General features: G+C 47.5%; 1 protein-coding gene across 1 annotated transcript in view; it reads right to left on the reverse strand.

Annotated features, from left to right (window-relative positions):
- Nucleotides 1–404: 404 nt before the first annotated feature.
- Nucleotides 405–24,200, reverse strand: part of LOC124227126 (transmembrane protein 132B) — a 212,144-nt gene continuing 188,348 nt past the window's right edge. Inside the window, exons 6-9 of the mRNA XM_046641014.1 lie at nucleotides 9,639–9,844; nucleotides 5,075–5,345; nucleotides 3,025–3,216; nucleotides 405–2,096 (exon numbers count right to left, since the gene is read on the reverse strand). Coding sequence (XP_046496970.1) covers nucleotides 948–2,096; nucleotides 3,025–3,216; nucleotides 5,075–5,345; nucleotides 9,639–9,844 — 1,818 coding nt within the window. The 3' untranslated portion in view covers nucleotides 405–947. The remainder of the gene's footprint in view (nucleotides 2,097–3,024; nucleotides 3,217–5,074; nucleotides 5,346–9,638; nucleotides 9,845–24,200) is intronic.

The raw sequence follows: 24,200 nt of genomic DNA on the forward strand, positions 1-24,200 counted from the left end.
CACTCGTATAAAAACAGCCATTTCGAGGTCTTTTTGCCCTCAGAAATGTACTCCAGGCGTTCCTCATGAATCTTCCACAAGCAGAAGATCAAAATAAATGTTCATGGTGCACAACTTTTCTGGAAAGGTTTTAAGCTCCATGTAGAAAACTGTAAAGAAATGGTCTCCCTCACAGCATATTCATATTTTAAGTAAAATCCCGCGTCCCCGCCTCATACAAGAAAGTTCAACAACAAAAAGAAGGAAAGACAGAGCGAGGATAAGCTTCTCAGCTCTCGCCCCTAAGTGATCAAGTGGGGGAAAGTGGAGAAGATCCTGCAGGGACACCCAGGAAATAACGTGATGCGGCAGATCTCAGGGACGGAAACTCATGTGTAAATCAAACAGACCTCAGAGGAAAGAACGAAATTTCTTTTCTTCATGTTTCAAAAAGAATTCCAGAGGTCAAAGGAACCAGGCGCAGGTGCAAATGTATATAAAAATAATCAGCAGTGCTCATAACAAATAAGGGCAGCTACATTCGGCATCCTCACGTATGTCCAAGCTCAGGCCAAGGGCAAGAAACGTCCACTGTGCTTTACAAGATGTAGGAATAGAAAAATCAACACCGAGTCTTTTCTAATTCCACATGGCCATTTCTCACGAGATGACTAACAATGTCTGTGGGGTCAGGTTTATTATATTCGAACTGAGCCTGTACCAGGCAGCAGATAAAACTTTTGTCTTAGAATTTCTCCAGGACCTACATGTGGCTGTTTCAGAGATATTTCCTGGCTTCTAACCCAGCTGCTATAGCCCCCCAGACCTCTGCTACCTGCTCAGGAAGGGACCCACCAGACCTCCACAAGCTAAGCTTTGCTAAATCATCCCCTATTGCTGATAAACTCACTGCTCCACCACTCAGAAAACAGAAGGCATAAAGGTGAGTACAAACATAAGAGAGGAGTTCACATCTGGTCCTGCAGTCTCTCCATATAGTCTCTAAAGTCCTGGGAGTCCCCCAGCCCCATGTCTTGGCAGACCCACTTGATGTTGTCATCGCTGTCGAACAGGATGGAGTTGGTGTACGGGCCGCCGTCCTCTGGGAGGATAGTGGTGTAGGAAGTAAACTTGACTCGCTTCCTCTTTGGGCCCGATGAATGTATAGGTTCATTTTTAATTTCCTTCTCATAGACGTAGTCCGAAGGTCTGAGCAGTTGACTGTGGAAAGTCTTCTGGGAACTGCCGTTCAGAAGGAAGTTCCTCTCCTCGAACTGCAGCCCCCTGTCTATCACGGTTGTGCACTCCTCCGACGGGAGTGTGATGTCCACGGGGTTCTCCAAAAGTTCCACTTCATTCCCGAGCCAGACCCAGTCGTGGGAATGGGGGACGTTGCCTTGCTCACTCACAGCAAACCTTTTGTGTCTGTATTTCCAAGCAAATGCCACACAGTTGATTAAGAAGACCAGAATGGCCAGGCAGAAGACACAGAGCAGGGCGTACATGCCAATCTCCAGGTCGGTTAACCCCCTTGAAGTCACTGTAAGGTCACTAGGATTATTGGGTTCTGGTAACTTCCCTTGAGTCGGGAAGCTTGTGAAGGCATCTGGACCACCACTCCTGAGCAACTTCTTATCCTTTCCTTCCATGGGAGACTGTGGGGTTGTGCTTTTGTTGGTACCTTCTTCTTGGCCAACAGAGGCGCCATGTTGGAACCATTCCTGAACTGCTCTCTCCTGGTTTCCTTCACGCTCTATGGAATTACTGAGGTGGTCTTTATATTCACGATTTATGCCCTCAATATCATTGGTGCCTCCTTGGTGATCATCAATATTTGGTTCAAATTTGACCTTGACATTTCCTTTACCCACGGCAAGAACACTCTTCCTCTTGGTCTTCTGACAAGGTTCACTAATCATCATTTCCAATTTAATCAAGGGTCCTTGCCCTTCACCCTCTGCCACCACCACTGGCCATTTGGACTGAAGGTTTGTCTGGACAGACACCACCATTTCATCCAACGATGAGACAGTAACTGAAAAATCCTTGGGATCATAAATGTCTAAGGGTGTCACTGAACCATCACTGAACAAGATCCAAGAACTGACTATTGCTTCCTAAGAAAAATGAAACCAAAGCATTATGTTATAATCAGGTTCCTTCAAATTTGCAAAAGTAAATATGAGTTCCTATATAATATTATTTAGATATACAAACTGACAAAAATAAATTTCTGTGTTTTATCATTTTGAACAGCTCTTGGCATGCCTCCAAATGGCATCAATAATATGCTATCGCCCCACAGATGTGAGGAACAAATAATACACTTTAATGGATACATTAAACTGTATATTAATTTATTGCATGCCACACAACAGAATTTGACTTTGACCTTTCTAAACACATTCCGAAAGATCAGGCAATTTATCTGAATCAAATCCAGGTGCAACTAACCAGGCTAGTGCTCCAGATAATATCACTTTGAACAGACTTTATTAGGAAACCACTGCTGATGAACCAAAACTTGCCAGGCTGGAAGCAGTCAGGGAAAGATGCATTACGAGACTAGCTCGCTTGAAAGGCACAGTGTCCCTCGTATCATCATAAATGACTTATAACAGTTTAAAGATGGAGGAGAGTTTTAGAGTGGCAATAAGTGTAAACAGTAGCAACTTGGTGACTGATAGGCAGGCTTGTTCAAGTAGCTGAAATGGAATTTCTAAGTATCAAAAGCCACCTGTTTTGGCAAAAGTGCAAACGTGATCCTTTGGTCCTGGTGTAGCAGCACAGTGTGCCAAGCACAGATAAGGCTGCTGCAAAGCAACGGCATATGAGCACGTGGTTAGGTGCAAAAGTACATACGAGGAGGACATATCTAAGCCACTGAGCACTTCTCCCAGAGAAGGACAGACGGGGTAAGAAGCAGGAGGAAGCTTCGAGAGTCACCAGTTCTAGCTATGAGGGCTCTACTCATCTCCTTTGCAGGATGGGAGGGAGAGAGAAACTGTCTCAACTGAGCAGTGACAAATGACTCTGGAGTCTCACCTGCTGTGGGGCTTGGAGAATGTCTCGGGCGGCCGCTGTGGAGACAATGGCTCTTTTGTCGGCTCTGTGTGGCTGCAGGGAAAGAGACAAGCCAGCCACCAGCTGCACGCCCAGGTCCGAGATGGTGACGCGGTCATCCAGGACAGTCACCGTCTTCTCGGCCAGGATGGAGTCAGAGAGAGGCGAGAGGACCTTCCGAGGAAGCAAGAAAGCTCAGGTCTCTGCTCCACACACCATTTAAAACTCCTTAATTGACGTGCCCACCTAAGTATTCTGCCTGTGCTGTGCTAAATGAAGGCCCTCATGGAAATTGCGTGCCTGAGCGCTATGCCATTGTTCAACTATCCTTGCCAAATGAAGGAGGAGTTTTCAAATATCATCTTGGTCCATTTTCTTTCCTTTGACTCATACCGTGATAATAGAAGTGTGTTTTCCAAGAAGGGCTTGATTTAATTTAAAGGCAATCACTAAAAATTACCACCTTGGCACTAGGTACTCCAAGAGTAACATTTTCCCAACAGCTAATATTCAGGTGTGAAACTGCAGAACTGTGGCAAACCTCTTTACGGGAACATCTCCCGCTCATATTCCTTCTAGTGGCTGGTTAGCTGTTCACTATGGGACCATAGTGATCATTGTGTGGGCCCCTGGGTCCTCACTGGATGAACGAGTTAAGCAAAGTGGGAAAGGGAATCTTAACATCCTAAGAAGCCATTCCTCCTATGTTGCCATCTAGCTGGCAACCGGGGCCGACTAACAAATGAAGAGGAATATCCAGTGGCAGAATTTCTAGAATTGTCCCTGCCTCATCTCTCAACCTGTGACTATGATGAGAAAGTAACTCTCATGATCATGTTATGCTACACAGCACAGGGGCCTTAAAATAGGGAGATTAGCCTGGATTTTCCAGGTGGGTCCAATGTGATCACATGAGCCCTGACAACCAGAGTGCTCCCCTGGCTGGTGGAAGAAGAGAAAGACAGAGAGACTCAAAGCATGAGGAGAACTTGATCCAGCCATTCCTGATGACACAGGGGCCACATGAGAAGTGATGCTGGTGGCCTCTAGGAGGAGAGGGTGACCCCTGGCTGACAGTCAACAAGGAAACAGACACCTCAGTCCTACACTGAGGAACTGCATTCTGCCGACACCCCGAGCTGGGATCAAACCCATCCCTGACACCCCACGGAAGCTTGCCTGGCGACCGCCTTGATTCCAGCCTTGGACACCCTGAGCTCCAAACCCAGCCAGGCTCACCTGGACTCCTGATCCACCAAACTATGAGTTAACCAATTAGTGGTGTTTTAAGGTGCTAAATTTGTCACAATTTGTCACACAGAAATAGAAAAGTAATACAAAGTATAATAATTTAATTCAGCTTTGTCAAAAATTAACTTCGGCAGTAGCTAAAATACAATAATCAAGTATGAGCTTTAACATTTAAAATTTTTATTAAAAAAAATGCTGCACCATTTCTGCATAATTATCCTGTCACAATTGGCTAGGAAATAGTTTTACCATTGCTATAATAAAACAGCGTTAAACTATGGATTTTTTATTATTTTTAGTGCAAATACATGTTTTTTAAAATTTTTTTATCCAGTGTTCAAGGCATAATATTATATTAAATTATAGCTAAATGGTTAACCTCGAGATTAGGAAAATAAGCCCAGCTTTCGCAGGCTCTACGGTCTTCTATTAGTTATGTACAAAGAGTAAATTATATTGAGGGAAAGATTGCTTGCACTGTGTGTTTAATTTAGCTTTGACCGGTAAAAGAAATTAGATATTTTTTCTCAACTTTCTCTAAAATGCAAAAATTAACTTGAGTTTAGATCATTAAAATTGATGAATACTCTATTGTTATTCATGATTTCCTTATACACACACACAGACTCACAAACGTGTACACTGACACACGCTCATACGCATGTGTGCACACACAGACGCAGACACACACACACACACACGCCCCTGCACGTCAGCATCTCCTGGATGCTCGTCAGTAGAGACTGGGTTGGGGGAGGCGGCAGGGAGTGGATGGCTGTACCTGCACAGTGGTGATGCCCGGCTCCCGACCCACCAGGGTCCTGCCATCCTGCAACTGAGCCACTTTCGGCTCCTCCACCTTCATGAAATCCATCACCAGGTCAGTGATGTCAAACTGCCAGTCGGGGCCCAGCATGTAGCTCAGCTGACCCAAGTCGGGCGACTCCGCCACGAACTGCGTGAGGACGCGCACCGTGGCGTGTTGGTACTGCAAGGAGCAGCCCCGGCCCTTCTTCTCCTCGTCCTCCTCGTCCTCGCTCTCTCGGGTGGGCCTGGGACACAAACAAACCGGAATAAACACGGGTAAGAAGTTTCACGTACCTCCTCCTCCAGATTCCACGAGACGGCACAGAGTGATGTCAAATGGTTCTTCTCCCTAACAGACCTGCTCACCATCGGCTCATTCACTGTCTGCTCCTTCGTTCACTCCATGGGCACTTTCTCCTGGTCACTGTGTGCCACGCGTGCTGCCACGTGCTTGGAACATGGAGTTGCAAGCACCACCGCTGCCTCACCCCCCACCCATGAGACAGCCCCAAACAGGCAGAGGCTCGGCTCTGTCCTCCGTGTTCTGGAAACTTGTAATTTCAAAACGGTCCCCCGTACGGGGATGACACAGAACCTCGATGTGGCAGAGGGAACGTGACAGCCTGGAATGAAGGGCTGTTGGGGGCCTGTTTCCACTCCTCCCTGTTGGCCTTGAGCAAGCGAGGCGTGCCGCCCCCACTCAGGCCCGGTCTTCTCACCTTGGAAGTGGAAATAAGAACACCTCGCTCCAGGTGTGCATGCAAGTGAGCATGAGTGAGGCCATCTTGTTGCGCTAAGTGGCCCCCGCCCCTCCTCTGTGTGACCACTCGATGCTCTGCACGTGCGCTAAAAATTCACACGCTCTCCTGATTTATGGCCTCTGCTGACACATGTGCTCCCTGACAGCTTGACGAATTAAAACTTTGTTCTGTGAGTTTCTCTCCAGGCACAGGCTGACCACAGGCGGGAAACACACCCACACGGTATCCATCATCACCCACAGAAGAAAAGAACAATGAGGGACCCTGGCGTCCGTCCTGCCTGCAGGCCGACATCTCTAGACCCCTCCTCACTGCACGCTTCCCTATATAACTGCCTCAAGCTTCTGCAGCTCTGGAAGATGGTTTTTTTGAGACATTAGTCTGCCGTCTTCCCGATTATGCCGGCTAATTGTATTAAAGCTGCCTTTCTCGATCCCTGACTCGCTGTGACTGATCGCACAGATCGTGGCGAGCACAGCAAGGCCACTGCTCCATAGCATGCCTGAGGGAGAGTAAGTCAAGGTGTGAAGACACCAGGACGGCACTGTAGGAACTGCAAAGACGGATCACGAACCATCCCCCTGGGATGGCTACAACACCCAGCCTCCACTGGCCAAGGCCCTCTCATCCCTCCAGAAGCGGCCTCCTCTGAGCTCACGGCCCTAAAGGCAGCCAGAGTCCACCCCAACGCACCTGCCTGCTCACCCCGCAGAGCCGCTGCATGATTCTGCCAAAATCACTGGAACACGTCTGGACGTGTGCGCCTTGCTCCCTGTCGCCCGTCCTGGCTTCTCCCTCCTCCCTCAGCACACCAGCCTTCCTCTCGCCCTGGCACAGCCTCTCCTGTCACTCCACCACTCCACAATCCACTCTGAGAAATCCTCTCTGGCTCTGCTGTTCCAGAACCTTCCCCTCAAGTCGACAAAACTGTACTGTCTCCTTTAATGAGGGGACCTTGTTTGATGGCTGCTGACTAGTCTGTGACCATCAGTGGACAGGGATTTGTGTCAGGGGAGAGACTCACAGGCACTGAGTTAGACCCACTGCGCGCCGGGTCCTGTTCTATGTGTTCTGTGCAATGACGAGAGCTGACCTCGGTCCACCACATCCTCGCCAGCCACACACGATTGACTCACTGAGCCTCCGCAGAACCCCACGGAGAGAGGGCGTTTATTCTGATCTTAGCGGGGAGGAAACCAAGTCTAGAGAGGAGAAGCAACGCGGCCACGGCCACACAGCTGGTCATGCAGAGGCGGGGCCGAGCCCAGGCCGGTTGTCCCCTCTGTTTGTGTCCCCTCCCTTCTTAGAGCTAATTCCATTCATCTTCACAGGAGCCATGAAACATGATCCTATTTTTATGTGAAGGAACCACGGCTCAGAGTAGTCGAGCAGATTTGGACTGAGCCGCCTCTGACTTCCAAAATGTGCTTTCTTTAAAATTTGTGCTTCCGCCTCCCGGAAAGGTCTGAGAACCGTGTAGAAAGTCAGAGGGAAGGTTTTCACCAGCACCACAGCACAGAGATCTGGGTTCCCAAAGTGAGGGGCGAGCACCCTTGCTGGCAAGTGAGGTGGTTTTAGCTGGAAAGGGAGGGAGCGTTAGAAACATTGAATGACACACCCAGATTATTTTTCACTTGTCTGGTTCTATCACAGGGAGCGTCTCTGTCCGGTGCCAGCCTGTCTTTAACGCTTCTCTGACACTCGCTAGTCTCCACTAGTTAATAAAGACAAATTCAGACAAACAATAGTATCGACTCAGAATTTAATAACCACGCTTTATTTTCTTTGCATTAATTTTTACTAGTTGGCCATTTTTGGTAGTGATGTGAAATTTCCCTTAAATAAATGGATAACACTGAAAAAAGAACAACATGAAACATATGACAGGTGGTATTCAAAAGTGGCAGTGTCATCAATGTGGCGAGTGAGTGAAAGAAGTTTTAGAAATACCATCTTAATGAACAATTCCGTTCATTATTAACATTGCCGATAGCGTCTCGTGGAGCATGTTATCACAGTTTGCTTATCGGTCACCCACAGAAGGACACCTGTCTGTTTCCAGCTTGGGGGCTGCTACACAGAGAACTGCCATGAAACTCGTGTATGAGTTTTTGTGTGAACATAAGTCTTCATTTCTCTGGGGAAAATGAAAACTTTAGGACAGATTGTGTTCTATTGTTTTCTTAAAAAAAACTTTAAATGTTGAAGTAATTACAAATTCACTGAAAGTTAAAAAAAACTTGTATGGAGAGGTCCCATACCCTCTTTACCCAGGCCCCCAGAGTCAACATCTCGTATAACCACAGTGCAATATCAAGACCAGGAGAATGACTTTGGGACAAGTCACGGAGCTTATTCAGATTTCTACAACTTGACAAGTACCGTGGGGTGGGGGTGGGGGAATGTATAGTTCATGCAATTTGATCCCATGCAAATTCGGGGAACCATCCCCATAATCGAGACACAGAACAGGTCCCTCTCCACGGGGCGTCCGTGCTGCTCCTTCGTCCTCCTACACCACCCCGGACCCAGAGCCACCACTCGCCTGTGTTCCATTTTCTATATCATCGTAAATGGAACTGCATTTGTAACCTTTCAACCGGCCGGTAAGGATGTGGGTAACCGGGTGATTCATGCATGGCTGGTGGGAATGCAAAATGGCCCAGCCTCCCTGGAAAATGGTTCGGCAGTTTCTTTTAAAGTGACATATGCCCTCACCGTATGACCCAACAATTGCCTTCTCGGGCATTTTCCCCAGAGAAATGAAAACTTATGTTCACATAACAACTCACATACGAGTGTCATAGGAGTTCTCTGTGTAGCAGCCCCCAAACTGGAGACAGACAAGTGTCCTTTGAGGGGTGACTGATTAAGCAAACTGTGATAACATGCTCCACAAGACGCGATCAGCGGTATAAATAAATGAACTACTGATATGTGCGACGACTTGGGTGGATCTCAAGGGCATCATGCCAAATAAAAACAGGTCAGTTTTGTAAGGTTACATCCTGTATGGTACCACTTACCAGCTAGAGAAAACTGTTAACAAACGGCTCAACCGATGGGTCAGGCCCACCTGGATAATTCCCAAATCTTAAGGTTGACAGATTTGGAATTTTAATTAGATCTGTAAAATCCCTTCACAGCGGCACCAGATAGCGTTTGACTGAAAACCAGGAGACGGGAATTCTGGAGGTGCGTCATCTTTAGAATTCTGTCTGCTCAGTATGCATCATTTCATTGAATCCTTGGGACAACTCTCTTCAGTAATATTATCGTCTCCAAGTTATAGATGAAGAAACAGGAATAGAGAGCTTAAGTAACTTGTCCAACGTCACACAGCTATACGGGGGAAAGCCAGGGTGGAAACTCAGGCAGCCTTATTCCAGAGCCCAGAACCCAACCATCACACTGAGCTGTCTGGATGATTGCTGACATTTACAGACAAGGAAACAGGGAATAAAACAATAACTAGACCCTAAAAGCCAGGCCCTGTGCCGGGTGCTTCTCATGCTTTGCGTCACTTTACTAATCCTAGCAACTACTCCACGAGGTTGATACCATCACCATCCCCATTATTATAATCCCCTCATGTCAAAGGGCTAGTAAGTGCCCAATCAGAGCCATCCGACCACTCCAGACCATTGTCACCCACTGTGCATGTTACTGCCCTGGGACCTGGGCCCCTGAGGTCTGTTGGTCTCCCACAAGGATCTGGGCCCTAGGAGCCTCAGATGCACAGCTCTCTCTGAGAGTCTCCCTCCCTCAGTGCCTCACCTTCTGTTGGAGGCCACCGGGATCCTCCATCCTTTGATCTGGCTCAGCTCCGTGTCCGAGATCTCCACCTGCAGGGGCAGTCGGGGCACCCAGACAGTGACCTCTAACTGGGAGGTGAAGTGCTGGTGGGTGAAGTTCACGACCGTGTCCACTCTGCTCTTCATTTCCTTCCCGTTCACAAAGATGGAATCGCAGGTGTTGGAAACCTGGGGAGAGGAGTTAAAATCCTGAGACGCATCAGCAGGAAAAGTGCAAGCCAAAGCTGACAGTGAAAGTTCATGAACTTCAACAGCTCTGATCAATGAGACACCAGGACAGTCAGAAGAAAAGCACTCGAACAAAAGGTAATTTGTAGGCACTAATTAGTGACAAATACTGATAAAGAGACTCCAGGAAAACCATTTTGTATTACGAAATACTGACAAGTAAAACTATAAACATAATTTAATGAGTGACATCACCTGTGTGCCTTTTGTGCGCGTGTTTTTCTTTACCTTAACTTTTTCACATACTCTAAGCACCAGCAATCGAACCCCAGTGCGACATATTTCACTCGTGCTCCATATTTGAAGATGCATCAAAGGTGGCCATATGTTACTAAGGAAAAACTTTATTCAAGCCATAAAGACGCTCTCTCCTGAAAAACCCAAAGAGCTTTGTGCTAGATTAAAATCCCTGTAGGAAATACTCACGGAATGCACTGGAAATGTGGATATACTTATTTTTGTCCCATCAAACTAGCATTTTGCAGAATGGAAGTGAGGATGGAGCATTTTGTAATGGCCTTTTGACTCAGCACTTGGAGGTGCCCTTTCGACGTGCCTGCATTAGCAGGCTAGGTACTAGACAATTGAAGCCCCCATTTCACCTCACATCTTCTGGATAAACCAATAAAATGTTGATGACTTTCTCTCCTGGGCCATCAGGAAAATGTCATTTATGTATCTAGGCGGGGCGGCGGGGGTCGGGGCAAAGTCACTTCATGTGCAGAAGACACAAATCAACCACCAATTCAGCACGGAAACACAAAGCTGCACGGGGTCCACAGTCTCCTCCTGGAGATGAAGACCCTGAGGCCAGCGAGGTGATGTAACTGCTCAAGGTGACACACTGCTTTTGGGGTTCCGCATAGGGCTGGGCTGCTGGAGGGCTCCCCAACGCAGCCCTGAGAGGCACCAGGCAGCCTGTTTTGCAAGCCACAGAGCAGGACTTATTCTTGACCTTCTCTTCCTCACCGGAATTGGTACCTGCAGCCCAAGCCTGCCTTCCGAGCCCCAGACACACAGGTCCAACTGCACCCTTGACGTCGCTGATGAATGGCTCAAGAGCAGGGGCAGAAGTGCCAGCTTCCCAACTCTAAGAGCAAACCTCCACGTTGTTTGAGACAAATTATCATCACCGCCCCCCACAAAAGGCATGGATATGAACTCGCTCCCACAAGGAGAAGGAATAGATGAACTTAGTTCACGATAGAATGAAATCAAAGGCCAAAAAAAACAACTAACAGGATCCTTAAACCGGCCCTGCGCCCCTGTCACAGACATGGCTCCTCGCCATTTCCACTTCACAATGTCACAGATGACTTTAGGAATCTGTAAGTAGAATTACCCAAGGCCACGAATGGGGAGATGGGCTGAACTCACAGTGACATGGTGCACCAAGCAATGAACGGGGTGCTGGAGTGTCACTGAGGCAGGCTGAGGTCAGCCCGGAGCCCCTTCCCACCGTGTCAGAACTCAGCAGTCCAAGTCCTCTGCCCTTCAGGGAAAAGGGAGAAGAAAGACGACAAACTGAGTGCATCAGCTGGCTTTCAGGGTGCATTTGAGGGACATAAATCCGCATTATCATGCCCAGGATTGTAAAGAGAGCAATCAGAACAAGGTTCTCAATTAGAGCAGAAAATAGAATGGAGGAACGTGTGCTTATTTTAATATACTGTGATGCTGACACAATGCCAAGCTACTGCCCTTCCCTCAGGTTCTTAGAAGGGAGTGGACGCCCCATTATAGGGCGACCCCTGCCTTCCCACCAGAGCACTGCACTGGCGGACATGCAATCAGACCCCTAACCACCCTGGACTCACTGGCAACATGCAGACCTGAACGTTTGTGTCCCCCTAAAATTCCTGTATTGAAACCCTAATCCCCAATGTGATGGTATTTAGAGATGGCGCCTTTGGAAGGTAATGAGGTCTTGAGGGTGGAGGCCTCATTATGGGATCAGGACTCTCAGAAGAAGAGACACACAGAGACAGCCTGCTCCCTCCCTCTACTCTCCTCCATGTGAGGACACAAGCAGAAGACAGCTGTCTCTGAACCAGGAGGAGGGCCCTCACCAGACACCCACACCCTGACCCCGACTTCCCAGCCTCCAGAACCATGAGAAATAAATGTTTGTTGTTTGTAGATTCCTCATTCTTTGTGGATTCCTTATCTGCAAATTTGCCTAGCTGCTAACATTGCTTGGAGCACTTTGATGCAGAGCAGTGAAAACGCTGAGTCCTCTGCCCCATGTGCACTTTCCAGGCTGAGGTCGAACAGGACGACTCTGCCATCTTGTCTCAGTTCTCCTCCAGGGATGACCAGAGGATGGGGGTGGGCGCTGCTCTGGGCCAGCTGCACAGGGACTGAACACCTCCTCTGGCACCCGGTAGTGGGGCGGCCTCAGGAAAGTCACTTAACACTTCTGAACCGCATTTTATACTTTGTAAAATAAAGAGAATATTTAAGAGTATAATCCACGTGAGGTGTGTGTGTGTATATTTCCCCTAGAAGCAATGGTTCAGGGTTTGTAATCCAGTGTTCACACCAACTTTATTACTACCACCAGTGAGGAGAATAGTCTACAGTAAACATCTCATATTCGAACAGGACTCACTGCCTGCAACGCTCTTCCTCCCCTCTCGATACGTCAGTGCCCACAATGACTCTGTGCGGCTGGCATCAGGACCCTCAGTTTACCTGCACTGAATCCAGCATAGAAAACGGAACGCCACCCGCCCAGGGCTTCGGGTGAATGTGCTCACTCCTGGCCAGCGCTCTTTCCTCTGCCTGCTCACGTCAGGTCTCTCCGGGGTCTTCCCGTGGCACACCAGATAAAACCCAACCCCTGATTACAACTTACAAGGCCCAATGACCTGGACCTGCCTCCTTCTCCAGCCTCGCCCGACACACCCCTCCCCGCCCCCAACACAGGCTCCCTCCTCGTGGGTCTGCCTTCTCTCCCTGAACTCTCCTGAGCTCACCCTCATCCGAAAGCCTTTCCGTGACCTTCCCTTGACAGAGGTCTGCTTGTCATTCAGGTCTGAGGAGACATAAGTGGCTGCCTACTGCCCATCTAATCGCACACCAGCACCTCTGCCCTGACACACACATATACCTTCTTCTTCTCTAATATTATGAAAATTTTACTCAGAAAACTCACTGCCCTCCATCCACCATGGGCCCAGCAGAGCCAGTCATTCTCACCCCATTATCCTTGCCAGTGATTGGCTTAGGGAAGGGCCTGTGACCCGATTCTGGCCAATGAGGTGTGAGATGTCTGCTGGGGATTCTGGGAAGGGTCTCCTTGCTCTGAGATCCACAGGAAGCTGTGCCTCCTTCTCCCACTGGATGATGTCACAGCAGAGATGACAACAGGGACTGCCACGGTGACCTCAGAGCCTGGAGAGGGCTGGCCGAGGACCAGGCTGACACTGAGACCATGGAAGGACAGAAAGACAGAAGGAACCAGGTCCTCTGTAACCTGGATGGACCAGTGGACCCGCCTACCTGGAACCAGCCAACTTTGTGACTTCCTACCAGGTGATTTTCTTTGATGTTGTTAAAGCCATTTTGGCCCATGGTTTTTTGTTCCTTGCCACCAAAAGCATCATAAGTTACACAGGATCTCAGCTCAAACTCCACAGAAGGCATTCCATGAGTCATTTCTAATTTAAACTTGGCACCCCCCACACGTGGTCACTCTCCATCTATGTTACACAATTTTCCTCTAATTTACTGTGCACACAACTATGTAGATTACATTTACAATATTGCTATATCACCTAAGTATTTTACTTACTGTAATCACATTGCTTATGTCACGTGGCTCACACTATATGAATCACACTGGATGGCTCTATGTTACGCTATAGAATTTGCCTTTCAATATTTATCACTCTCTAAATGCTGCCGGTTGCTTACTTGTTTCTTATCTCTGTTCTCCACCTGAAGGTGATCTGCTCGAGAACATGGACCTGCCCCCTCTTAACCACTGTGTCTCCACTTCTTGCACATAGAAGGTGTTCAGTAAAGAGATGCTCAGTGGAAATCTGTCACCACCATTTTCTCTGGGTCCCATTCATTTCAGTGCCCCATGAGTGGCACGTGTCTGGGTAAGAAGGGGGAGGAGGTGCCTTAGAAAAGGTTATCATGTTCATGGCACTCAGAAAAAAGTTCATTTAATATAGCACGACAGGAGACACACGAGTAGAAGAAACAGAGACCAATTGCTAAGGAATGTTGAGGTAAAAAACTGATAAATTTGGATTCCCAGTGTGAAGGTGGCCTTATGGCTGGGAATTGAGATCTCTGTGTCATGAGACACAGTGAGAGCATGTGTGCTGGGAGGGGACAGGAAGACACTGTGAGGTAAAGATCAGAGTCGGATTCCCTCCACTCATTTAAATGACACCTTTGGCTCTCTGAGACCTGAAAGGAACATTGAAAACCAAATTCTGATCCTAATGTTAGAAGAGCTGAGGACAGGGATGCAGAGATTGGAAACAGACGGTTTGCGCCATGTGGATCAGTGAGCACGTGTAAAATGGCTTGTAAACATCATCCTGGGGAAGCTGCCCTCAGAGGTTAATACCTTTACTGTCAAACTACCCTGTTACTCTCTACATCACTTGAGAGTAACAGGGGCAAACAGAGCTCTCCAGATGTAAGCATGTTTCCTCTGGGGATCCTGTAAGATATACTGTATCGTTTACTTCATTTTCTATTTAGAAAAGAAGCAAGAATTCTGTCTGTGTATCAGCCACACTCTGAGCCTGCCACACTGGTGATGCACCTGTCTGCACTGATGGGAAGCTGACTGTGCATTACCAGGCTCCCCTCACGGGAGCCCACCTCAACCCTGAGAAATGTGCTAGAAAGAAAAAAAAGCTCCACAACCGGATAGTATGCGTCTCACAAATGCACAAAAAATGCTGAAATTCCGTATTAAGATAGGCAACAAAAAACTAAGTAAAGAAAAAAACCTCTGATGTTCAATTGTTACCTGAATTAAACATTTCGTATTTATTATCAAGTTTAGCAAAGTGTGCTGTGTCTGAGGAGCAGCTAGTACTCAAAAAGTATTTATTTTACCTTGAGTTTTTACACTTCCAAGAAACACAAAAAGGAATAATAATAGCTATCGTGTGCTGAGTGCTTACTATGCACCAGGCATTGTTTTTCAAACTTTACATAGAATTATACCGAATAAGCCCTCCAAGTACTCTGCACGTTAGGCGTTTTGTCCCTCGATCATGAATGGGGAAACTGAGGCCCGGGAGAGGCTGCTCGTTGGATGGCAGGTGGTGAAGGGCCAAGGAGGGATGCGCAGGCAGGCGCCCTGCACCCGGCGGCTCCTCGGCGACGTGCCTTACCACCTCAGAGCAGCCCACGGGGGAGAAGACTCGGTCCAGCCCCCAGAGGGCCTGACTGGGGAAGGCGAGCCCTAAATATACCTGCTGGGACTTTCTGTCCCCCTTATTGAGGTATAGTTTGTGTTCAATGCACCATATTTGTTTGAAGGTTACGCTTAAAGGGTTTGACATACTCCTGTGAAACCACTGCCACAGGGCAGGGAGAGGGGGACAGGAGTACCAGCTGGGTGCCTCAGACTGAGGTCCAGAGGCCTGGGTCCTCCTCCAAGTTCTTCCCCTCATCACATCTGAATAAGTCACTCCCCCATCTCCAGGGCTCAGATTCCACATCTGCAAACCCAGGGGCAGCTCAACTTTCCAGCTCTGACATTCACCTGATCTATCATTTCCCGGATTTAGAGACCAAGCTCAGGGTCCAAGGGTATCCTGACATAATATAACTTGTCTCTGTCTCAGATCCCTCATCTGCAAAATAAGAGTAAATCATACTTCACTTAACAAGTATTTATTTAATGTCAACTAAGACCCAGGAACTGTCCTAGGTGCTGGGGATAGAGCGATGGACAACACAGCCCTGCTCTTACGGAGCTGACGGTCCTAAGGAGGAGACAGAGAAAGTAAACAATCACATAGACAACATAACGTCAGGTAGTGAGACGGGAGGGAAAGAAAAATAGAGCGAGGTACGAGAATAGACAGTGTTAGAATGGGCAGCGAAGGGCTCTCCAGACAGGTGGTGTGTGAGCAGAGACCTAACTGAAGCAAGGAAGTGAGTCACAAGGACACGCAGAAGAGCACTGAAAGCAGAGGAAAGAGGACATGCATAGGCCCTGAGACAGGAATGGTCCTGCCATGTTCAAGGATCAGAAAGAGGGCAAGTGGCCAAAAGTAGCCAAGGGCTTGGATTTTACTCCATGAGTAAGTCTAATGAGAAGCTGAGGGGAGTTTGGAGCAAGGAAGTAGCCTAACGGGACAATATGACAGGATACCTCTGGCAGGAATGGAAAAAGGGGAGATCATTTAGGGGCCTGCTGAGCCCATCCAGTGGAAACGTGAAAGTGGTTCCTATGAGGGTGGTAGTGATGGAGATAATGGGAAGCGATCAGATTCAGGAAGCATTCTGAAGGCAGCCTGGACCAGATTTGCCATGGGAATGGATGTTGGAGGTGAGAGAGAGGAAGAAGTCATGGATGCTTCAGGGTTGTTAGCCTGAGCAACCAGAAGGATGGCGTTGCCATCCCTGAGATAAGGAGAGGCAGATTTGGAGAAGAGAGAAAGAATCCAGAGTTCAATTTCACAAATGTTAAATTTGAAATGCTTATTAGACATCCGAATGACAATGTGAAGTAAGAAGCTGGAAACACAAGTCTAGTATTCATGGAGAGAAGTTCAAGCAGAAGGAAGAAGTTTGGGTTATGCCAGCATACACAGTATTTAAAGCTGGGAGACCAAATAATACCCCACGTGTAAGCCTGGAGCATGCCAACACTTAGAGTCACACAGAAAAGGACCCAGTAAAGGACACCAAAAACATGCGAAAAGTTTGTTAAAAATGAAAGCCACAAGAGAGAACGCTATCTCAAAAGATAGATGATGAAGGTACTTCAGGAAGAGGGTGTGATTGAGTATCAGTGCTGCTCGGAAGTCAAGTACGGTGTGGACCGAAAGCTGACTGCTGGAACTGGCCATGTGCAAGGTCCTGGAGACCTTGACGAAGGGGCTTCGGTGGAGCAGAAGAGGCAAACAGCTGATGCGAGTGAGTTCGAGAGAGAATGGGATGTGTGTGGAGGGCGTAATACAGAAAGCTTCTTCGAGGAGGTTTGCCATAACGGGGAGCAGAGAGATGCGACAACGGATGATCTAAGGGGTAAGTCTAAGCCTAAATGCCAAACTCATCAAATGCCTACTATGAGTTCAGACACTGAGGTCAGAGAAGAAATTAGTGGCCTGCCCACTTGGAGCTTACGGCTGAAAACAACAAAATAAAATCAACAATACTGTCTTCCATCACCCCTGACCAAATGCCTCTCGTGTAACAAATAAGTAAAATAGCAAAGAAAACAAGCCATGTCTACAGAGGCTTTTCAATCTGGTTACCAAACTGGGAAACAGGAAAAAATCAACATATACAGACGTGCAAATTCATACATTGCAAACTGGTGGCAACATAGAGGGGAAGCTTTCTCAGAAGAAAAAAATGAGAAATCAAGGCAGTTTTCCGGGCCCAAAGGTGAAGATGAGTGAGGAATTCTCTTACATCGTTATGACTTCCTCTCCCCTCTGCCCAACCGCATGGTGGATGGACGGGGGGTGGGGTGGGGAAAGGAGGAACAGTGCGCATCTTTAAAGATGAAACCTAACAGGTACTTTACAATGTATCAGACACTATCGCATCTGACATTCTCAGTTGCCCCGTGCGGTCGATTTCAATATTGTACCCAATACCGCACCTCACCCTGTGTCATGTGACTTTGCTGTACCTCCCACTGGTGGGAAAATGTACTCTCTTATCTCAATAATATTGGGTTTGGGTAAATGAGTTACTTTGTCCAGTGGAATTTTAGCCAAAATATCACAATAAAACACTTAAAACAGTTAAAGGATTGGGTCTGCCCTCTTGGTGTTTGCCACCTAGATGAGCTGAACTCCAGCTGACCTGAAGACCTGTGAGCAATGAAAAAATGCTCAAGGTGTCATGTGACTAAGATACAGGGGCTGTTTGTTAGGTAGGAGTAACTAACTGATGCACTCCGTGACAGTGTGTCTCCGAGTGTTTTAATTCACAATGCACGGTAGAAAATACATCTTACACTAAGACCAGTAGACAAAAGGTATGCACATAGATAGAGACTAAAGTTTCATGAAAAAATACTTCACCTCACAACCTGTAAGTCATTCTAAATTTTCTATTCTCTTTTATTCCATTTTGTTCTATTCCACTCTACTCCACTCTATGCCATTTCTTTCCATCACTTTTTATAAAATGCTGGTGAGATCTCATAAAAGTTGGCCCTTAATCAGAAAAGCCCTGCACTTGAGCATTGTAGGAAAACCTCCCCACGATTATTCTTCATCCCATTTATTCTTTAGCCCATTTTACAGATGAGGAGACTAAGGCTCCGTCAGGTCACCTAGTTAGTAATGGAGAGCCAGCGTGCCAAACCGTGTGACCTCTGACCCCCCTCTATGTTCAGTTCGTTTTCAGTTTTCACTTAAAGTATTCTTAAAATAAGAGGCCTGGGTTATTCTCTGCTTTGATAAAATCAGAGACCAAATCAAGTCAGCCAGGCTCGAGGTTCAGTTCAGACACGGAGAGAGGAACCTTTCTCCCACCTGTATTCAACCACACATTAAAACCTTGTCTTACGCCCATCAGAGAAGTGCGGTTGCAGGCAACAGACTGACCTGGGATCTGGAGGAAGACGTGGGCCTGCAGGAGAAATGGAGCATTTGCTTCCCTGGGGCGGACACTGTGGAGGCCATACCAGCTGGTAAAAATGATTCAAGTGAGCAACTTTGCTGACTTGCTGAAGGCCAAGTACGGGCTAGTGTGAGAGTGTGAAGCCCCGAGGGCCTGTAAATATGGGGAGCTCGTACCCCCTGGCAAGCTCCCCCCAGGCACTCAGAGGGAAGATCCGGGAGATTCCTGAGACAGCTCCCCTGGGGGTCAGGCTCAGAGGGGAACAGCAGCCGCCGCCGAAACTGCGTAGTTCCATATCCTCTATCTCCCCTACAGGGCGAGTCTTCATCCACAGGCAGAAGTCTAATAAAATGCCACTTAGGGCTCTCGTGGGACTCCACTGCATCTAAAGGAATCAGTTTGAGTTAAATATAAGCTACTTCATTAAACAGAGTCCTGCATTACTCTGGCAAACAGCCATGTGCTCATGGTAACGAAATTCCCTCATGTTAAAATGCACACAAGTCTCTTGGACACAGCAGTGCACCTGCCCCCAGTGGGTCCCCAGATGAGGCTAGGCTTTCATTGGACAGACGCATCTACCTCTGATCATTGCCCACCCCTTCCCTTCGATAAGTAAGCATTAACAGACCACCTTGATCCCTTTTTTTCCCTAGAACATTTCTGAACTATGCTTAATAATACCTGGTGACCATGAGCAAGTAGCATAATCTGAGTCTTAGGGAAACCGGGGGCTAACTTGTTTTAACTATACTCGGTTAGCTCTGTTTGAAAAAGTACTTAGATGATGCATTACTAAAGTCCCTCTAGAGATAACACCTCTGACCCTTGGGTCACCATGGTAACGGGTGGGGTGCTCAAGTTTTTCAGGAATTGAGAGTCCACTCCTTGTCCAGTTCAGGCCAGTTGAGACCATCACCTTATCAACTGAGCCTGTGCAGGTGACCGACAAATGACCCTTTGATGTCAGGGAGCTAAAACCTCCACTCTCAGATCATGGGAATGCTGTCATTTTGTGAACACACATCCCGTGAAGAGCCATGAAGTTGGACTACGCTTGCGCAGACCATCAATTCCCTCACCTCTCCTCACCTCCAATCATCCATGCCCACATTTCAGACCACTTTCCCCTACCCCATAGATATCCCCGAGTCCCCATTTTCGGGGAGGTGGATCTGAGATTGATTCTCCCGCCTCCTCATTGGCTGCCTTGTGATGAAACTCTTTCTCTTTGCAAACTCGTCATCTCAGTGACTGGCGTCATCATGCAGCAGGCAAAACGAGTCTGGCTCAGTAACATTAGCTCCTTCATCTGCAATGTCTTTTGGACTTCACCTGGCACAAATACAGTATTTGCATGTAAAATATATCTTTCTTTTCTCAATGACCCATGCAAAAGGCAGTTCAGTTCTAAAGTTAACTGAAACAAAATTGTACCCAACCAGTATTACACAAGAAAATCTCCATTTTCATGCATAAGGCACAATATTTATGATTTTTAATATAAAAAAATATGTACAATAATGTGGATGCATATGATGAATATATATGTAATTACACATAGCATACAACTGCGGAGATGGGTGGTATTCGGAAATTATTGAATTATTTCTCTCTGCTTGGAACACTCAGCAATTTACAGGACTCCAGTTTGTTGGTTCCTCCTGTTGGCTGTCGTCACCTACAACTTCTCTAAAAATATCCACCCATTTCTCTAACATTTCATTAGTCAAGGGTTTCTCTGTGGCCTCAATACATCCTTCAATGTCTTCCTGAAGAGAGGAGGTCAATGACACCATCACCACCCACTTGCCTGGCCACCAGAAGAATGCACCACACGGCACACCACACGGCTTTGACAATGGTGGGCCAACATTACCACGGGCAGACATTGCCCCCAGGGGCTGTGCCAGTAGCTCCTGGCTTATGTTTTACCAGATTAAAAGATGCGTAATTTCTACTGTATATACATATACATATATGTATGTATGTAAATGTGAGTACACAATGTCACTTTTGGCCGGATGCACACAACTGAATTCTCAAGAGTTAAATATTCACGTGATCCAGCTCCAGGTCCTTTGGGCCCCCAGCGTGATCATGACCACAAACGCAGACACCAGAACGGAAGTCAATGTTTGGGTCTACTGCCAACGGGACAAGCTGCTGAATATTCTTTAGACTACTATAAAAAATGAATATGAAAAGTCAAATAATTCTCACAGAGAGCTCTAGAAGAGCAAGACCATGGACCCTGGCTTGAGGAAACTCTGTCCACCTTTACATCTTTATTCACTAAGAGTTACTAGATTATCACTGACTCTGCCAATCCTAGATCCTAAAGGCGAGCCTTTTGAGGACAGGCATGTTGCCTTATTTGGTTTTCTGCAGCCCACAGTCATGGCACGGGGCCTGGAACATTGTAGACATATAAGAACCGTGCGGAGTAAATGAGAGATCAGTGGTCCGCTCAGGATTGACAACCAGTAACTGGCAGGTCTTCTGAGCCCCCCCACCCATCCACCCACATGCCGCTCACCAGCACTGAGAGTCATTCGGAGCCCCCCACTCTCAGGAGACTCCCTAAGTCAGCCTTTCAGGGTCTGATCATGATGCTTTGCACTCAGCTTCATTTATTTTTATCACTTCCTTTTCATGCAGGTCGGCCTGCCTTCCATGGTTGGGCCATGTCTGGGACGTGCCATTTCTTCATCTCTCCAGGGCAGTTTGCCCAGCGTCCAGCCCGTAGCTGACTGAGTGTCCAGGCCCCCCAGCAAGTGCAGACCTCGGGGCCACTGGGGGCCGAATGGAGACCACTGAGCTTCATCGTCTTCTCATCGCATCCTCAACACACACCTTCGTTATAGAATCTTAGAATCTTGGTGCTGAAAGGCACCCCAGAGATTGTCTGCTCTGGGCCCCGCCCTGGAGAGAGGCAGCCCAGGAGGACGAGTCCCCATCTTGAGGGCACAGAGAGTTCCCATGAGTCTCAGGCCCAGCTCGGGGCCAGTAAAGACATGTGGCTCTGGGCAGGACTCAGGACACAAAGCGAATCCAAGAGTCCCTGCCCTTGAGGAGGCCTGACTGAGTGGAGGAGCCAGACCCACGTACAAAATCCTGTCACGTGCGGCGATCGGTAGCACAGTAAGATTTGCATGGTGCTTACAAGATGGTCAGGCCTCACTGGCTGCCTTCAGTCCACCGGAAGGACAAGGAGGGGCTGCCGTTCATGTGCATTTGAGAAGCCCAGGACAGCTCCTTCACACAGGACGCCCGGCCACGCCTCTCCCATCCGACTTCGTCTCCCCCGTCATGCGATGGCTCTGGAGCCAAGCACAGACAATGTCTGCATTCTGCTTGTTGGGCCACCTCTACAGAGACATAAGAAAATTCTGGTCCTCTCCCACTAGGAGAGAACTCTCTGTCCAAATCGCACTCAACAAAGTCCGAGTCTACCTTACAGAGAAGTGCTTCCAAAATTTTGTCCCTTATCAAAACTACACCAGCAAATTAGTCCCCAGACTATGGTTTGTTGTAAAGTTTAGCATACGCTTATCTGTGGAACGTTTTCATTTTAGCATTTTATTCCTTGACAGTGGGAGATTTTAAAAGCACCACCAATGCTTGTTAGCTTCGGAAAAGATCCAAGCATTCCACATTCATCCAACGATGCCCCAGAAGGGATTAGGAGCTGTTTATCTGGTGAAAGCCCGGCATATGGCGCCACCCTGCACCAGCTCTGACTGCGACCCTGGACCCGTTGGAGAGAAGCGCTCTTAATTAGGTTTCATCGGCGCAGATGCTGGAGCCAAAGCTGAGGTGTTTGAGGTTTGCACATAAATGAGTTACATAAAAGAAAAGCATTTTGGCAGGATAAGCATATTCTCAGGGGAAAGAGAGACCTTCAGGGTTCGTGTTTTCCAAACTTATTTTGAAAGTACTTATGAAATTTCTGTGAGAAAAGAAACTTTTTGATAAAAGAATGCTGTGAATTGTGAACTCAAGGTATGAAAATCAGCAGCTGAGAGTTTTTATCTCTGAGACTCCAGACAAAGGGAAAAAGTAAATAGAAATCATGGCCCCACTACCAACTGCTCCAAAATCAGTAGAAAAGACGCACATCGAAAGGCTCAAGCTGAAAAGACCTGGCAGAGGCAAGATTTGCTCACTGTGGCCAAGAAAGGGCTGGACATCCAAGCCTGCACTCTAGTGAGGATTTCCAGGCAGAAACCAGCAAATCAGAGCCCAGCCAGCCCGAGCGAGCCACACAGGAAGGCTTGACGCAGGCACCGTGCCTCTGCAGCCCGGAGTCACCCGGATGCGCCCCCTTGATCAGCTTTGAGTCCTTGCCAGTACAGCGTGGGCGAATTGGAATCCCAGATATAAAAATTCTGGTCTGAACAGCCTGAGAAGTAGCGCCCTTGGTAAAATTTGGGTGATTCTTACAGCAAATGACTCTGCTTTGTGAAAACCTCTACTAAGTTAGCAATAAGTTAAAATAATCACATCTAATATTATTTTCTAATATTTCTCACCTAGTGCAGCTAACATCTAATATATTTATGATAGAATTCAGTTTACCTGTATAATTAACCCAAATTTTTTTTCAGCAAGATTGACCTGAGACAGAGCTTCACAAGGTGAAAGTTGACCCAACAGCCAAATCCCTGCTGGACCAAGGGGGCGACATAATGGAGGACGGTGGGTCTGCTGTAAATGACAGAGAAGTTGGGGACTGTGGCAAACTCGACGGGGCCACCCAAACCCCACTCAAAGGGGACAGCTGCTACTCACTGAGCCCACCGTTGCCACGTGGGGAAGCTGGGGCTGTGTTCAGAGATCTTATGACTTTGCAAGAGAAACGGGAAATCCAGAATTTTGGTGGAATCAACTAATTTTTGAATGGCATCTAAGTGTATATATTTTAAGGTACATTTCTGGCCAAACAGAGCATGTCTTGGAGGCTGTATTTGCCTCAAGGCCTGTCATTTTATGACCTCTGGCCTAAGGACATCCTGATATATATGACATGATCCCAGTGTAATGGAATAGAAGTGGTTCATTTTGGGGGTTTTTTCCCCTCCAATGTATCAGACTTCGAGGTCTGCATCGTGGCCTCATTAGCATCATGCTATTCAATCCTTATTAAAACTTTTGCTAGTTCCTCACAGACTCTCCCAGAAATGGGAAATCGGTTCGTCTCCCTTGCCAGCGCAAATCAATTCACAGTGGCTGCTCAGGGGAGCTCTGCTGGAGATGGAATCTGGGCTCTGGCAAGAGTGCTGGGATTGATGAGTGATGTCTACATGGGCATAGGCTGGGGAGCAGTGTCCTATCACAGGTTTTATTTATTGCATATTACTTACATCAGATTTATGAAACCAAAATTCTTTGGCCCAATGTGCTTGACCAAAGTCCCTCTGTTCCAACAAGAGCCATGGGGCAAGCACTGGAATTAGAGTGGGAAAATCCTGCAAGATTCTCAGTATTGTTTTGTCATCAAGGA

The sequence above is a fragment of the Equus quagga genome, chromosome 15, assembly GCF_021613505.1.
Source record: "Equus quagga isolate Etosha38 chromosome 15, UCLA_HA_Equagga_1.0, whole genome shotgun sequence".
NCBI classification, from domain to species: domain Eukaryota; kingdom Metazoa; phylum Chordata; class Mammalia; order Perissodactyla; family Equidae; genus Equus; species Equus quagga.